Source organism: Phascolarctos cinereus, unplaced genomic scaffold (assembly GCF_003287225.1).
Source record: "Phascolarctos cinereus isolate Bilbo 61053 unplaced genomic scaffold, phaCin_HiC Scaffold_3;HRSCAF=262, whole genome shotgun sequence".
NCBI lineage: Eukaryota > Metazoa > Chordata > Mammalia > Diprotodontia > Phascolarctidae > Phascolarctos > Phascolarctos cinereus.
The window spans coordinates 233,579,028-233,596,778 of record NW_027555736.1 but is presented as its reverse complement, the minus strand read 5'-3'; the positions used below and the strand labels follow the sequence as shown (position 1 = coordinate 233,596,778).

At 39.9% G+C, this 17,751-nt stretch overlaps 1 protein-coding gene across 2 annotated transcripts in view; it reads left to right on the top strand.

The window, feature by feature from the left end:
• The window catches only part of COX16 (cytochrome c oxidase assembly factor COX16), a 123,564-nt gene that overhangs the window by 77,063 nt on the left and 28,750 nt on the right, over positions 1-17,751 (top strand). Inside the window, exon 3 of one of the 2 annotated variants that reach the window (XM_020986410.2) lies at positions 6,077-6,139. The exons of the other annotated variant lie outside the window; for it this stretch is intronic. Coding sequence (XP_020842069.1) covers positions 6,077-6,139 — 63 coding nt within the window. The remainder of the gene's footprint in view (positions 1-6,076; positions 6,140-17,751) is intronic. 2 annotated transcript variants of the gene reach the window in all.

Below are 17,751 nucleotides of genomic sequence, written 5' to 3'. Positions count from 1 at the left end.
TTGGTAATAAGACTTAAGTAGGGAGGTGTGGCTAGTGACCACTATAGACATTTCATCATCTCATTCACATGCTCCTGTGTCCTGCTTAGTACTACACAAAAAGACAGCGAGAAGCATGTGAGCAGAGGGAGGTATCGCCAAGGAATCCAACTCAAGCTCAAGTAAAACAGGCTTGAAACTCAGCTGTGTTCTGAACAGAGATACTCCAGGGTGGCCTCTGTGACTGTCTGATCAAAGAAGCTCCAGGAGGCTTGAATCCTGCAGCAGTAAGAGCAGAGATGCTCCAGTGGGACCTGAAGCCAGTATCATTCTGCTAGGGGTTGTTCCCAGGAGGCTGGAGGCCTGTACCACCCTCATCAGGAATGCTCTGCAGGCCTGAAGCCTTCTAGTGCTCTGAGCTCAGATATGCCAGGTGAGGTAGAACTTATTGGTGAGAGTGCTGGAAATAAAAATCTGGGACAAAACCAAATAGATCCTGACCATTGTATCCAAGTGTATGAAGAGCCTGGCCCTGGCAAATAGTTTCAAAATAGGAGCTGAGGCTGAAGATATGAGTAAGCTGATGAAAATGCTGAATACAATGAAGAAATACTTTGGATCGAAAGAATCCCAAGAAGCAAACCTAGAAGAAGAAAGAAATTCCACAAGTACAGAGAGCTTCTGGGCTTGGCTTGACCACAAAGACTCCAAAATGGTTGGAATAAGTGAAACAAGATAAAAAATTATCAGCAAAATAAGAGATCAATACGAAAAATGATATTTGAAGCAGGTTAAATAAAGTCAAAAGATTGAAAAAGTAAAAGAAAATGTAAGATATTTACTAGCAAAAATAACTGACCTGGAAAATAGGTCAAAGAGAGAGAATTAAGAATCAGACTCTAAAACTATGCCCAACATTCCCCTCCCCGCCCCCTGCCAACCCCTCCCAAATTGGAGGTCATATTTCAAGAAAGCAAAAATTGCTCAGATGTATTAGAAGCAGAGGGCAGAGTGAAATAGAAAGACTCTGAACTCCTGGAAGAATCCCAAATTAAATGACACCCAGGATTGTCAAAGTTAAAATCCAGAACTTCTGAGTCAAAGATGAATAGATAAAACTGAGCCATACTTTGCATTGCAAACGCAGTGCTTAAAGAGAAACTGAGAAAAACAAATGTATTTTATCACTTGGAAGGGCTATAGTCTGTGTACTTACATTCTTTCCTAGGCTTATTTCAGGTCGGTCCTGTGTTTCAGGTTTGAAATTCAGGCCAGCCTGATAGGCCCCTTCAGTTTGGGGGATTAACCATGACTTGTGCAGGGATCTGGTGATTTGTGCACACACACCCTTCCCACTCCCCCTGAACAGTCCTCAATTACACACACACCGCTTTAGCTGTGCCAGGGCTGAGCGCTGTCCCCATGTTCCCAGACATTGTTGCTCTTCCCCTTTGCCAAAGCGTGAGTACTGTTGCAGGTGCTGTAACAATTGGGCCCTTAGCCCTGCCCTGTGCCTGGCAGAACACTATCATAGGTGGGGGCATGTCATTGTTGGAACATGAATACTGCCCCTCCTGCCTTGTACACAGTCTGAGTGCCACTGCTTTCAAAAGTCAGAGCTCTTCTCCACTTTGCTGAGCCAAGCCCTGCTGTGAGGGATAGCCAGTGATGGAACCTGAATATTGCCTCCCTTGTGGCTGAGGCTGCTGTGGGTGCTGATTTCACTGCTGGGCCTTGTCCTGGGGGCACATTCTACAGAGCTCTCCCTTACTCACCCCTCACTGGAGGTGAGAAAGAAGAGAGTTACAGAGGAAGAAGGAGAGAAAGCTTTAAAATTTTTTAGACCAATGTAGCACCTCCTTCCACAAAATAGATTTTTATTGCTATCTTTTGTTATTATATTGCCTCCATTTCCCTTGGCAACCAGTCCCTCTACCCTCTATTCTAGAGAACCATCACTTATAGAACAAATTACTTTTTTTTAAGAAAAAAATGCAGAAAATCACTTCTCTCTGAAAAAAAGCCAATATGCAATATTCTTCGTGTATGGAACCTTCTGCTCCTTCCCCCTCTTACTTCCCTCCCACCCCCACCCCTTTGGACAAAGGAAATGGAGGAGACATCTTCTTAGGTCTCTTCTTTGGTGCCAGACTTGGTCTTTATATTCAATTTTGCTTCATTTGCAGTTTGTTCTTTCCCTCTACATTGTTGTAGTTACTATTTATATGACTTTCCTGGCCCTGCTTACATCACTTTGCTTCAGTTCATAGTTTTTTCTGTGCTTCTCTGTATTCGTGATGTTTATCATTTTTTACAGAACACTAATGTTCTAAGTAAATTTTCATTGCTGTCTTTTGTTTTTACATTGCCTAAATATCTTACAATATCTATTCCTCTTTCATCTCCCCAGAGAGCTATCTTATATAAAAGAGAATTCTTTTAAAGAAATAAAAAAGTGAAAAAATCAATAAAACTAATCAGTACATTGAAAAAAATTGACATATATGCAGTGTTCACCCTCTTGGAATTCCCACCTCTGTTAAGGAGTAGGAGGGGTAGGTATCTTCTCATATCTCTTTTTGGGGGCTTTGCTTATTCTTTGCATTTTTTTCAGTGTTCAATTTTTATTTTTTTATGATGGATGTTCTTTTCATTTACATTGTTGTGGACATTGTATGTATTATTTTTTTTGACTCTACTTTATTCTATATCAGTTCATGCACATCTTCCCATGCTTCTCTAGTCATCATACTTGTCACTTCTTACAGCGTAGTGATATTCCATTACATTCATATATCAGTTTGTTTAGCCCATCTCCCCAATCAGTGGACATCTGTTTTGTTTCCACTTATTTGTTATCACAAAAAAAGTAGTGCTATAAATATTTTGACATATATATATATGGAGCCTTTCTTTTTGTCCATGAACTCCTTGGGTTATATGCCCCACAGTGGGAATTCCTGAATTAAGGGTATGGACATTTTAGTAATTTTATTTGCATAATTCCAAATGAACTCAGATGCATTGTTCATATTACTAGTTCTAGGCAGGTCTTTGCATTCCTGGAGAGGATCAAGAACTGTTTTTTTCAAGTGGTTCCTTCAATGTTTTGCACCAAAGAGTCCTAACAAAGTCTTCTTGGTGTAGTTCCCAGTGCCCTCCCAGATGCCATATAAAAAGTTCCAAGCAGTTCTTTCAGTCCAATCCTGAGAGAATCTCTAAATTCCAATTTAGAACTCAAGTTTAAGATCTTAACCTCCTTAATTTTGGTGAGGCTATTCCAATTCTATTTTGCTAATTTACCAATTGATGTAGGCCTGGCCTGATTTAGGCCAGTCTGGTGCTTCTGTTTGAGAATTGGAATGAAATGTGATGCTAGTAGAGCTTCTAAGAGTTATTAAAAGATTTACTTAGACATAGTAGGAAAAAGGATATTCAGCAGGGAAATGGCATTGATTTGATTGGTGTATCTCCTGCCTTTGTGTTCACAATGCTGGGTATGCCAGGTAGAAGCCTGAGGAAGGAGCTCCTGACTTGTGTGTTGTCCAGGTCCTTTGGGAAGCTACATACATGATCTGCCTCTTCATCCACTGGGCTGATAAAATCACAGGGCAGTTTTTATGGGACAGGGCCTTAGAATATTGTTCCTTTCGCACATGACAATGAGTAAGAAGAAACAAGTGTCCTTTCGAAACTCTGTTGTCTTCTAGGGTCACAGAAGGAGCCTGCAGGAAAAAGAGAGTGGTAGTGTTCTATTTTGATGGTTTTCAGGGAGGAAGAAAAAGGAATGCATTAGGGGAAGAGATGAGGGAGGAGACAGAGGAGTGTATTCTTTCTCACAATTCAGATATGTGAGAAGAGTTTATACAACCAGAAGGTTATTCCAGTAGTCCAGGCCTGAGGTGATGGGGGCCTGTGCCAGGGTGGCAGCTTTCTAAGTTAGAGGGAAGAGGATAAATAGAAGAGATGTTGTGAAGGTAGAAAGAGTAAGTGACAGAGTGAATATATGGAGTGAGTTTTACCTGAGGTTGCAAGTCTGAGTGACTGGGAGGTTGGTGGTGCTCTTGACAATGACAGGGAAGTTTGGAGGTGAGGAGAGTTTGAGGGGAAAGAGAAAACAGGGAAGAAAAAGGGAAGGGAGCAAGCAGTTATATAGTGTCCACGATGTTCCAGGTACAGTACGAAGCTAAGATGAGGCCTATTTTGGATCTACTGAGTTTGAGATTTCTATAGGACATCCATTTCAAGATGTCCAAGCAAATGAACATAGTAGGACAGTGTTCCATGAAACTGAGGGCAGCGAATCCTGGAGTTAGGACTCGCTATTTAACAAAACTTGCTGTAACACTTGAAGGTAGTCTGATGGAAATTAGGGTTAGACCACCATTTCAGGCCATATACCACAGTAAGTTCCAAACGGATATCATAAACAAATCAGAAGAACTGAGAAAGTGATACCTTTCAAAATTTTACATAGGGGAAGAGGTACCTTGACCAAACAACGGTTAAAGAAGACCACATAATGAAGCAGTTTTGATTACATAAAATTGAAAAGATTTTACACAAAATTAGTGCATTTAAAATCAAAAGACATGCAGTTCATCGGGAACAGCAAATTTCCTTGATAAAAGTCTGATTTTCAAGATATATGGGGAATTGATTCAAATATTTAACAACAAACAGTATTCCCCAATAAATAAATAAATGATAGTTCTTGAGAGAAAAACATGCAAATTGCCATGTAGCATATAGAAATGCTATGGATTACTACTAATAAGAGAAATACAAATTTAAACAACTTTGAGATGCTCCCTCACATCTGTCAGTTTGTCCAAGATGACAAAAAATGAAAGTGAGAATGTTGGAGGATAGGTACTCTCTTGGATTGTTGGTGGTGTTGTAAATTAATTGGTCCAACCATATTGGAAAACCTCTTGGAACCATACTTCAAAAATCACTAAATAAATTATGCATATCTTTTGACTTAATAATACCAGTATTAGGCAGGCCTCAAAGAATCATTGGTAGGGAAAGGACCCATAAGTGCAAAAATATTTATATCAGCACTTTTTGTAGTAGCAAAACACTAGAAACTAAACGCGTACCTTTCACTTGTGGAATGGCTGAATAGATTATGATATATGAATGTAATGGAATAATATTGTGCTATAAGAAATTCAGAAAAACCTGAGCCAACTTGTAATAACTGATGCAAAATGAAGTGAACAGAATCAGGATAACAGTTTCACAGTAACTCCAACATTATGATGGAAAACCACTTTGAAAGATAGAAGAATGCTGATTAAAGCAATGATTAACCAAAACTTCAAAAGTCCAATGAGTAACCTACTTCCCATGATGTAGAAGTAATCGACTAGTGATAAAGAAGGAGAGAGGCGTTCTCAGACACAGCCTGTGTGTGGATTGACTTGGCTGTTCATGCATATTTGTTACAAGGGAGAGCTTTAATTCTTTGGAATGGGGCATAACGACACCGTGGACACAAAAGCCAGCAAGAAGCAAATTCCATCAAATATACAGAAGAGAGCAGAAAGAAGTTCGGAAAGATACAAATGAAACAATTGTGAAACTACCAGGTCGTATTTATTATTTACTTAGAGAAAAACAAGCTCTAAGTAAGAAAGATTTAGATTCATCCAAAATCCTCTTTTTCTTTCCTTTGGTGTATACGGAAATGATCAGTGTGTTGGTGATTATCAAGTTCATTATATTTTAAAAAATAAATTTTTCTTTAAAATGGATTTTTTTCCCTCCACATTTAGAAGCACTGTGCACAAATAATCTTCTACCACCACATCACAGTGGCTATGACAGAGATGATTTTCTTATAAAAGTATGCTTTATACTTTCATACTAAAAAAAAAAAAAAGCTTTCTGGGTACATTCTTTGTTTACCTGGAGGGTAATAACAGATCAGGCTGGAAAGGGACAAAATTATATAGCACACGGCATCCCACCTCAAGCTCTCCACACTCTCAACCCCTAGAACAGCCGTCCTCTCCCAGCTTTTACAAAATAAAATCAGTTCTTTCAGGCGTAAATAACTCATGTGGTTCTCGTCTCTGTTTGTCTACAGCTTGATCCAGAACTTGAAGAAAAACTGAAAAGGAATAAGGTGTCATTGGAATCTGAATATGAGGTAGAGTATGATGTTTATTCAGAAGGGCCAGTGGCCTATTTTTGACTGTCCTTTCTAGCCAGCATCAGGGAATATCTGCTGCCCATGGCTAAACTTAGACTATGTCCACTCCCATGGGTCAGTTTTCCTTCCAGCAAAAGCTCTTCTTTTTTTTTCCCCTGGGTACAGTTTTTTGATCATGCCATGCCTCTTTAAATGCAGAGTGCTTTTGATGTGTGATTACTGAAGATACAGATATGCTTTACTAATACCTAAGTGTATTGATTGCCGGTTAATGAAGATACTGGATTCTGCATTGGTACATTTAGTTCTGTTCTAAATCCCAACCAGATTTCTCCTGTCTGTGCAAAGGAGAAAGACAAGAAAGCAACTGCTGCCAAAACAAGTTGATAGCAAATTTTGTCATATGCCTTTCCTTCCCTTTTGGTCCTCGGATGGTTTTGGCCTGAGTTGCTTCAGGCAAGTAGAGATACCATCTCTTTGAGTTAGAATGGAAAAAAACCCAGCCTGAAATCCATGGAATACTTATGTGACATTATAGCTGTCTGGTTTTGAATTTGAGGGTGAAAGGGGGAAAAAAATCTCCTCTCCCCTTACCCTCCACCTTTGGAATGTGGGTATTACCAGCCAGGACCAGCCGCATGTTTTCCCTTCCCATAGGACAGTTCTTGTTCCCTAGTTACCACCTTTGACTCCATTCCTGCAAAGATTTTTTTCTGCTCATGTGTTTGGGTTGGGAGGAAAGGGTGAGTGAGCCCAGGTGACCCAGCCTTTTTCCCAGACAATAAAAGTATTCTAACTTGGTTTACCTGGAGGGGGGGCCAAAGGAAAGCCCCAGGTCCAGTTTGGTTCTTTCTTTTAGGAAATTTATTCAAAATCAGTAAATCAGAATCTTAGGATTCTTTCTTGTTTTGGCTCCCAACCAGGAGAAAGCCTGGCACTTTAGGACCAGGTCTGAATCCTTGGTCCTTCCTGAATCTCTGCATACCAAAACTATAGACTGTTCTTTGTTCCTTAAGTACCCGTTCACAGTGAAGAACATGTATGAATCAAATGAAATTAAAATAGCTCAGACTTTATCCACAGGGAGCTCCTTTTAAAAGTACTGCTTTTTCAACAAATACAGCTACTTTAAAGAAAAAGAAACTCTGGGTTATATATCTGTCCTCTTATACAGAAATAGGAATAGGAGCAAAATGGCACCTAGATTCTCAGCCAGGAGAAGGTTCACTAAAGATCAGGTACTCCCCGCACTCCAGTTATAGTATTCCACCTGCACTAGTGGACAAAGGCTATCCTGCTGATCTTCCCATAGTTCCATGATATTACAGGTGCTGTTGCTGTAGCCACTTGTGCTGCTAAGCACCCCTTCCTTGCCTCTGCCACAAACCCCCAAATTCCTACACTTATCTTTGAGCATCACTCTTGTGAGAGGCTTTGAGTTTCTTCTAGAGTGAGAAGAAATCAACTCTATCTCCTTGAAGCTACATTTCCCATGAATCCATGCAGCCAGACTCCATCACAAAAGCCCGCTACATTCATGCCTGGGGTTTGAAATTTTGCAGTTCCTTGCAAATCAGCTGCCGTACACCTGACATTTTTAATTATAGAGTACAACATCAACATGAACATCGGCATATGATAAAACAAATATGATTAACTTGGGTGTCCCAGGTGCTATTCACAATAAATAAATATTAATAGTACATACAAAAGATACAACATAGTATAAAGTATTGCTTGAGACCAGCAAGGCAACACGCATTTATTAAGTGTTCACTATGTGCTAATTGATGGGGATGCAAATAAAAGCAAAAAAAAGAAAGAAAGAAAGAAGACAGTCCCCCTGCCCTCAAGGACCTAACATTCTGATTGGGTAAGGCAGTATAAAAAAGGGAACTGAAGAGGTAGGTATTGGGAGAAGAGGAGAAGGTTATTTCAAAGTCCAGAGAGTTGGAAGGGGAATGAAGTAGGTTAGGCCTATCTTCAAAATGGAGGTCCTAGAAAGAACTCAACAATGGGAGAAGGGGGCCAGCATGGCAGAAGATTGTTCTAATCTTCTCTTGAAATGTCTGTTTCTTAGTTGTTGTCTGGGTTAGGAAGTCTTGGCATAAATAGCAGGGTCAGTTTTGTTTGGAGTGTGAAGATAAGTGTTTTCATATGCTTTATCTTTATATCTTTTCATGCTTATCACAGAATCTAGCTCATTCACCTATATAGATTATCTTTGAAGGGCCCATTTCAGTCTCTGGGGTGATTTTGCAAGTTGTCTATGCTCTCCACAACTAGGTATGGAGTAGCTTTCCATCAGTCAGACAGTTTGTGTGTCCCATGGACACCATAATTGCTCAGGAAAACTCTCACCTAATTGAAGGTCTTAACAAAGAACTCAGGTGTCACACTACTGTTTACTTCTGTCAGCATTCTCCTGGCTGACACGAGCTAGGTGATAAGCTTTGTTTAGCTTTTCTGTTAGTTGAGAGGAGTTGAGAGATGTGCTTGGTTGTGAATGTCTCCAGTCTCTCTATTACTCAGACTTCAAAAAACAAGTCAGTAGGAAGGCTTGGCTTATGCCTAACCATCAGCAGGTCGAATGTAATGCCAGTGGCATTATTCCTGGTCGAGTTGTACACATGTTCTGGGAAAGTATCATGTTGGCTCAACTGAAATTTTTATTCAACTCTCAGTGCCTCTGGCATGTTCAGCAATATTCATTCAAACTGTTCAAGTTGGAAGTCTTCTTAAAGGTGGTATGGTGTTCTAGACTGATACCAGGCAAAGTTAATATCTCCTTGAGTAGTATACTTTAATTGTCTTGGCCTTAGTTTGAAGGTATCCTGGCAGGAAGTCTACACACTGAGAAATACTTCTTTACCACCTTTGAAAGTTTTCTGGTTTTGGTTGAGTATGCCTTTACAAGAGACTGCTAGGTGGCTTAGTGGATAAAGGGCTTGGCCTAGAGTCAGGAAGACCTGAGTTCAAATCCAACCTCAGACACTTACTAGCTGTGTGACCTTGGCAAATCACATAACTTCTGTTTGCCTTGGTCAATTGGAGAAGGAAATGGCAAACCACTCCAGTATCTTTGCCAAGAAAGCCCCATGGACAGCGGTGGCATGCTGTGGTCCACAGCGTCACAAAGAGTTGGACATGACCAAATGACTGAACAACAGTGCCTTTGCAAACTTTGTGAAGTGCATGGTTACCATTAATATATGGTTTGTGCTCTTCCTGTCTCCTTCCAGAGATAGGAAGTCAGTATAGACAATTTCCAAAGGTTTACTGGTATTTATGTTTGAGAACTGTGTAGCACTAGCTGCTAGTACTTTTCTTTGTATACAAGAAGCACAAGTCTTACACTTCTTGGTGACACGTGTAAGCCATATTGGGCCAGCAAAACCTATTTCTTACTAGCTCTAAGATCCTTTCTGGGTCCATAGGAGGAAGCTAAGTGGCACAGTAGATAGAGCCTGGGGCCTGGAGTCAGGAAGAACTGAGTTCAAATTTGGCCTCACATCCTTACAAGCTGTGTGACTCTGGGAAAGTCACTTAATTTCTGTCTGCCTCAGTTTTCTCAGTTGTAAAATGGAGATAGTAAAATCCTACATCGCAGGATTGTTGTGAGGATCAGATGAGATAAGGTTTGTGAAGTGCTTAGCACAGTGCTGGCACACAATAGGTATTACATAAGTACTTATTCCCTTTCTTTTTCCCTTTTCATCACATGAAGCTTTTATGGCCTTGGAGTGCTGTGCACTGGGTGGTACCAGCTGCCTCCTGGTTCTCTGTGGGGGACTCTGGAACATCCAGTTTGGCACTCTGTTGCACCGTTCATAACTTCTGCCATTGTCTCAGCAGTGAGGCACCTTCAGAGGAGTCCTGTGGCATTGCCACCCGTATCTGCCCATAGGTGTTATTCAGACTGTTCTTCCCCAGTCATCCATAAGCAGTTCAAACTGGCTTTGGAGTCAGAGAAGCTGGGTTGAAATCTCACCCATCCTTACTTTCTACCTGTATGACCTTGGGTAAATCACTTAACTCCCTGGGCCTCAGTTTTCTTATCTGTAAAATGAGGGCTTTAGACTAAATGGGCTGTAAGATCCCTTCCAACTAGATCTTACAGTCCCTTGAGTGAAATAAAGTTCATGTATCCTATTGGCATATCCTATTGGCCTGTTGTCTGGTGGAAGTCCCACTCTCTGTCATCTGCATTGCTGTTTGCTTGTAGTCCATCTCCTTGAATATTATGTGTAGCTTTCACTCCTTTCTGTATCACCACAGTTTCATTGTTCTTTTTTTTTTTTTTTTTTGGCTAGGCAGTGGGGTTGAGTGACTTTCCCAGGGTCACACAGCTAGTAAGTGTTATGTGTCTGAGGCCGGATTTGAACTCAGGTCTTCCTGAATCCAGGGCCGGTGCTCTATCCACTATGCCACCTAGCTGCCCCCACACAGCTTCATTGTTCTATGTCCTCCTGGACAGGGCATCTTCATTCTTATTAGTCTTCCCTGGCAGTCATACTGAGTTCATATTTGGCTAGTGTTGCTACCTGTCTCTGGCAAACCAAATCTAACTTGGCACTGATCAGAATATAAGTATTGTCATTGATAACCTACTTCAAAACCAAGCGTTCTAGCTTGTGTTTGGGCTAACAAGTCTCCTTGTCATTAAAGCCTCTACTTTTCAATTCAGCTGGTTTCTGGTGACCATCACGTTCTTGGTAGAGAATTGCTTCTAAGCCCTTCAAGCTGGTGTGGGTTTATAGGGCAAAAGTCTTGCTTGGATCTACAGAAGCCACCACTGGTGTGTGTGTGAGGCAGTGGACCGAATCTTTGAAAGCTTGTTCACGTCAGTCTGTCTAACAGTCTCTGAAAGGCTTTAGGGATTTTAAAATAACATTGCATTTCTTGCCCTTCTGCTCTTTTTAACTCTTTAGTCATATATGTGGTGTATGTGCCTTTTCCTCTAGCTAATCCAGCACTAGCATCTTCCTCTTTTCTTCCAGGGTCTTCCCAAAGACAATGATTTATCAAGGTTACATCAACACTTGCAGGTAGCTCATGTCTCCAACTTGGGGAAGTGGTGGATTTTCCTAAGATACTTGGGATGTATGCTTAACCTGATAAAATCTAGCTGGGCTAATCAATCAGTAAGCACCTGTTAAGCACCTACTATGTTCCAGACCCTGCTATTTACTGAGGATACAAAAAAAATCGAAAGACAATCCCTGCCCTCAAGGAGCTCACAGTCTAATGGGAGAGACAACATGCAAACAAATACAGTTATCCCTTCCACATCAGGACTTTCCCCATCATGTTTTTGATGTATCGTGGGTCGGCATAAGAAATTAAATAGGAATTTTTGGGAAGCTTTGTGGACGACACAGAAAAAGTTTAGAAACTCAGGAATGCATAAGATATATGTATAGTATTGTAGAATGCCAATATATTTTATCTTTTAATACCATAATAATTCAGACTTTTTCTCTGGTACAAAGGGAGAACCAAAAAATTTTATGTGGATTTTCTGAATCGCAGGGGCATCACACTCCTAACACCCGCAATTTGTATATACAGTGTTGCAAATATCGCAGGAACATCTGTCAATGTGTGAGCTCAAGACACGAGTCATAGAAGCCACACTAGAGAAACAGATCCTAAGTCAGAAACCCACTGTGTATACAAAGCAAGCTATATATGGGATAAATAGGAAATAATTAACAGAAGAAAGGCCCTAGAATTAAGAGAGGTTGAAGAAGGCTTCCTGTAGGATGTGAGCTTTTAGCTGGAACATCCCACTCGTGCAGTGAAAACATAATTACCTTTTGACTCAGCCACTCCTTTCGTTCTTCCACTATTGGAGAAATCCCCCAGAGAGAAATTTCTCTGGATCCCTACTTTGGCAGCTGCAGAGCTAGTTCTCTTGGGATGTTCATTGCTACCCCCTGACCCTATGCTTTCTGTGCCTCTGCATAGTCTGCATGGATAGTTTAGATGTGCAGATATTAGGGCCTAGTGTCCTGTTTACAAGATTCTGCTAATATCTTGAACAGATGTGAATTGGTTGCAATGAGAGCCGACATTCCTCTGATGGATGTTTGCGGTGTGTCTGGACACAGCAGAACCAGATTATCCATTGCCTTGTTAATCTTGGCCGTTTCTTTGGGAAATTTCAAGGTTATCTCAGTGTATCCCAAGTATGATTAGTTTTTGTTCTTCTAAGGCCAAATCCTTCTAGAAACTGTAATGGTATTTGCTTCAAGTGTGTCTTGTAAAGTGACTGGAAAATGAGGATTACTTGTGCTCCACTGTCTGGAACAGCAGTGCAGCCCACATACTTAATGCTTTACTATAACCTCTGTACAAGGTTATAGGATCAGGGTATCATAGATTTAGAACTTGAAAAGACCTTAGACATCTTTGAATCCAGTCCCTTCATTTAACAGATGAGGAAACTGAGCCTCAGAGTTCCATGAGACTGGGGAGAAAAGACACATTAAGAATTGCTGAAGAATTGGCTAATATGACAGAAAAGAAAAATGATAAATGTTGGAACGAAAATTGAGACACTAATGCACTATTGATAGAGTTGTGAACTGATCCAACCATTCTAGAGAACAATTTGGGAGTATGCCCAAAGGGCTATAAAACTACATACCCTTTGATCCAGCAATACCCGTACTAGCTCTGTATCCTAAAGAGATTAAAAAAAAAATGGAAAAAGGACCAAAAATATTTATAGCAACTCTTCTTGTATTGGAATTGGAAATTGAGGGGATGCCCATCAATTGGGGAATGGTTGAACAAGTTGTGGTATACGATTGTGATGGAATACTATTTTGCTATAAGAAATGATAAGCAGGATGCTTTCAGAAAAACCTGGAAAGACTTACACAAACTGAGGCAAAGTGGAGTGATCAGAACCAGGAGGACATTGTACTCAGTAACAGCAATATTGTACGATAATCAACTGTGAATGACTTAGCTATTCTCAGCAATACAGTGATCTGACAGTTCCAAAGGACTCATGATGGAAAGTATTGTCCACATTCAGAGAAAGAACTGATGGAGTCTGAATACATATCTAAGCATATCATTTTTCACTTTATTTTTTTCATGTTTTGTTTTCCTTTGGGTCTGTGTCTTCTTTTACAACATGACTAATATGGTAATATGTTTTGCATGATCGAACAAGATCAAATTGCTTACCATCTCAGGGAAGGGGGAGATGAAGGAGGGAGGGAGATAATACGGAACTTAAAATTTTAAAAAAGTTAATGTTAAAAACCGTCTTTACATATAATTGAAGGAAAATAACATTATTTTTAAAAAATTTTAAAAATAAAAAAAGCAAGAGAGACCTTAGGAAGGTGGCAGGGGGTGGGGGGAGGGGAAGAATAGAGTTGCTAATAAGCTCATACCTAACCTTGTCTCTGTTTCCTGTTTGCTGGTCCTGCATCCTCAGGTTCTGCATCATCAGTTCTGCATTCTCACAGGTGCATGCGTCCTGTATCTTTTCCTCAGTTGTAACAGAAGGTAGTTCCATCTGTCTGGTTTTCTCCAGATGGCAGCATTCATGTATCATTCTGTCATGGTCTCCATTTCCATGTTCTGATACCTTTCCAAGGGGAATGGATTTGCCCATGGCACTTTCCTTCAAAAGGTCTCTTGTGGGTTTCTGACTTAGGATCTGTATCACTAGTGTGGCTTCTATGACTTGTTTCTTGAGCTCATACATTGACAGATGTTCCTGAGATATTTGCAAATGGGAAGACTTCCTAACATCTTTGAGATTTCTTTCCATTTCATGTATTGACTCCAACAAGTCTTCAAAACCTAGCAAGTTCTGTGTAAGGTCTAGATTACTTAGTTGTGTTCATCTTCTTTCTCTCCATCTCTTCTCTTTCTCTCTCTCCTTCCTTCTTTTCTGCCTCCTCTTCCTCCTCCTCCTCTTCTTCCTCCTTTTCCTCTTCCTCCTCCACCTCCTCTGCCTCCTCCATGAAACCAAGTGGAAAAGCCCCATTAAGAATTGCTGATGATTTGGTTAATATGACAGAAAATAAAAATGATAAATGTTAGAGAGGTTGTGGGACAATTGGGACACTAATGCATTGTTGGTAGAGTAGTGAATTGGTCCAACCATTTTGGAGAATAATTTAGAACTATACCCAAGGGCTATAAAACTATGCATACCTTTTGACTGAGCCATACCACCACTAGGTCTGTATCCCAAAAAGATCAAAGAAAAAGGAAAAGTACTCATTTGTACAAAGAAAGTGCAGCTCTCTTGTATGGTTGCATACATCTTCAGTGGATTTCCTGTCTTTATGTCATTCTTCAAGTCAAGTGTCCCGCATCATGTTAAGCACTGGGGATTTAAAGAAAGGAAACAAATAAATGTTCTTGCTCTTAAGGAGCTCACAGCTTGATGGAGGAAGACAACATGCAAACAGCTCTGTACAAACAAGGTGTTTGCAGGATATCTCAGAGGGAAGGGACTGAGATTAAGAAGGACCAGGAAAAACTTTTTGAAGAAGATGGAACTTTAGCTGAGATTTGAAGGAAGCCAGGGAAACCAAGAGGCGGAGATGAAGAGGGAGAGTTTTCCAGTTAGGAGGGACAGTTAGGGAAAATGCCTGGAATCAGGAGGTGTGGAGTATCTTGTTACAGCCAGCAGGACCTGGACCAAGTCCTACAGACCTCCAATTCTTGTCTTCCATCCTTCAAAGCTTTTATAATATTTCAGTGAAGACAACATCTACCCCTAAATATCAGTAATCCCTGATGGATGTTAATATTCATAAGGTATTAAGATTCATGAGCAATTCTCCAAGTGCCAGACTCACATTTCCACAGTATTGATCCATAATGCCTATATTCAAACAATTATCAAAGGAAACTGAACTAATTGATGAATCTTATACAATACAGAATCAAGGAAATGCTCTAAGACAGTTGACATGATAAATATAATGAAGCACATATGCAAATTGTAAGCAATGACAACAGCAGCATTCCAACAGGCAATTACTAAAAATGTTCACTTTGACATGATCAAATAGCCATTCATAATGCAAATGATGCAATATAGAGGTACAGTGTATCAAACAGAGTGAAAGCCAGTACATAGAATGAGAAAGGAAACAAAACAACTTCTAAATCAGTGAAATCCAAAAATAGAAATAGTATTCAAAACAAACAAGCAAACAATTCAACTGATAACCTCATTGAGAGAGAAGAAAGTAGAATAATATAACAGGAAATACAACTATATATCAAAAGGGAACAAAATTATGGAAAAAAGAAATGCAATAAACAGCAAATTTAAAATTAGAAAAAAAATTTAATAAGCTGCAGGTTTTCCACAAACAAAGATGTTTAACTATATTTTCAACTTTAAACATAGAGCTTGTAAAGGAATTAGCATAACGAATTAACATAAAAGCATAAAAATAAAAATTCCATTTTTTATAGTATACGTATATATGTATATACAGCAGTAATGTTAAGACTTCTGCTGTTAAAAAGCAGGAAGAATTAAAATGTTATCTAAATTTCCAAAGAAAAGATAGATCCACAATTTCAAGAAAAAAATTACTGAGGATATGTAACAATAAGAAAACATTGCTAGGTCCAGTAGGCTTTGGTCATTACATCTGCTCCCTTCCAAATGGCCCTTGTGCTTTGGACCCAGACATGCAGTCCTGGGAGAGCCTGACCTCCAATGAGGGAGTGGGAGGGTAGGCTTCCTTTCCTCACATTCTTTGCCCCTTTAAACCCTGACCATTGCAGTTAAAATTATTTAAAGTTTAGGCTTAGCCTCGCTTCTAGTTTTTCCCTAAAAGAAGTAAAAAAGTACTCAGTATACAATATAAATCAGATATTTTATTGCTGCTAAACATATAAGCCTACGGCATAAATTGACAGAACAAATTAAAACAGGCTTCAGGAACTTAATAACTACTGTTATAATCTCATCAGTTGGTGATGGGAGCACAAGTATAAAGAAAATGATCCCTACTTACAAAAGCTTACATTCTAATGAGTATAGAGCAGTTTACAGGTCTGCTGCTTAGACATTTCGCATTTAACCTTGGCCCTGTTCTGACTTGATCAAAATTCATATCTCTTAGCTAGCAAGGCCAGAGAATTGGTCTCCACTTCTTGTTGGCCATTTCTCCAAAGAAGAAATTATCCTTAACTTCATTCAATGAACCCAGGCTCTCTCTGCCTCTAGGACACAAATCTGGACACACCCACCTCAAAGTTGCTGAAAGTCACCTACTCCTGAAAGGAAACCAAAAAAAAGGTAGTTGAGGCCCAGGCTTGTCTGCCTTGCTAGAAGTATTGCACAGTACAGAATGTTAACTGTAGAGTCCAAGGATCTGAGTTCAGATCTTAGGTTTGCTGGTTACAATCTGTGTAACATTGGACAAATGACTTGACTTTTTGGGGGCCCGGATTTCCATATTTATAAAATGAGAGATCTGGACAACGTGGCCTTCCAACTCTAAGTCAGTGATCCTATCCTTGTAATATAAGGTTCCCATAGTCATGTTTACAGTTGTAAAGAAGTCAACTTAAGTTGATGACCAAATATTAAGAGCATATTCAGAACATCATTTTGAAGAAGCCCTCTGCTGGCATATCTCATGACTTAGGATCAAAGGAGATGTCTTTTAGAAGCATAGTATTTTTTCACCAGCAAAATGTCATGATCTCACCATGCAGAGCCATTGAGTAGTTTATTTTCCCTTTCTGGGTAAGGTCACTACCACTACCCACTGCTTTTACCTTATCTTCTAGAATTATCATCTCTCCATTTTTTTGTTATATAAAGAGTTTTTTAAGTGTCTCTGATATATATTTGCTTATTTATAAATTATATACAATATACATTATAAAACTTATACAACTATAGACATCTTAAAAGGGAGAAAGATGAAATACTGTTTGATTTTAGAGTCAGTAGGGTACCACTGGAGTTTATTGTATATGACAGTAATGTGACCAGACATTAAAATAACTGTGGCAGATGAATGAGGATGGATTGGGGGGAGGGGGAAGACTAGAGGCAGGAGAGGAACTAGGATGCTATCGTAATAGTCCAGAGAAAGAGGATGAGGGCCTGAACTGTGGTGTTGGCTATGTGAGCAGAGAGGAGGTAGATGGGAGAGATGTAGAAAAAGAAATATCTGGCAGCTGATTAGATAGGTGGGGTCAGGGAGAGTGAGGAGTTATTTTAACAATGAAGTTAGAATTCTTACCTGGAAGGAAGTGATGCCCTTGGTAGCTGTAAGGAAGTTTAGAATGGGGCCTGGTTTGGGGGAAAAGACTAGAACACAGGGTAACAGAATTAAAGCAGAGAATCAAGAAACTTATTCCCAAGCCAAAGACTTTCTGAGCCTGGGGATCCCTTTGTACTTTGTGCCAAGAGCAGGAGCTGGTTTTCAGAATAGAGGCAGACTTAAGTCAGCAAAGAAGGTGGGGTAATGGGAGTACCCAGTAGGAAGTGAAGGATCTTACATAAAGCTGCTAGGGAGCCAGAATTCCATGGGAATGTAAATGATTCCCTGAAGAATCTACTCCCACCCTTCCCCTCTCCACCTCGGGCT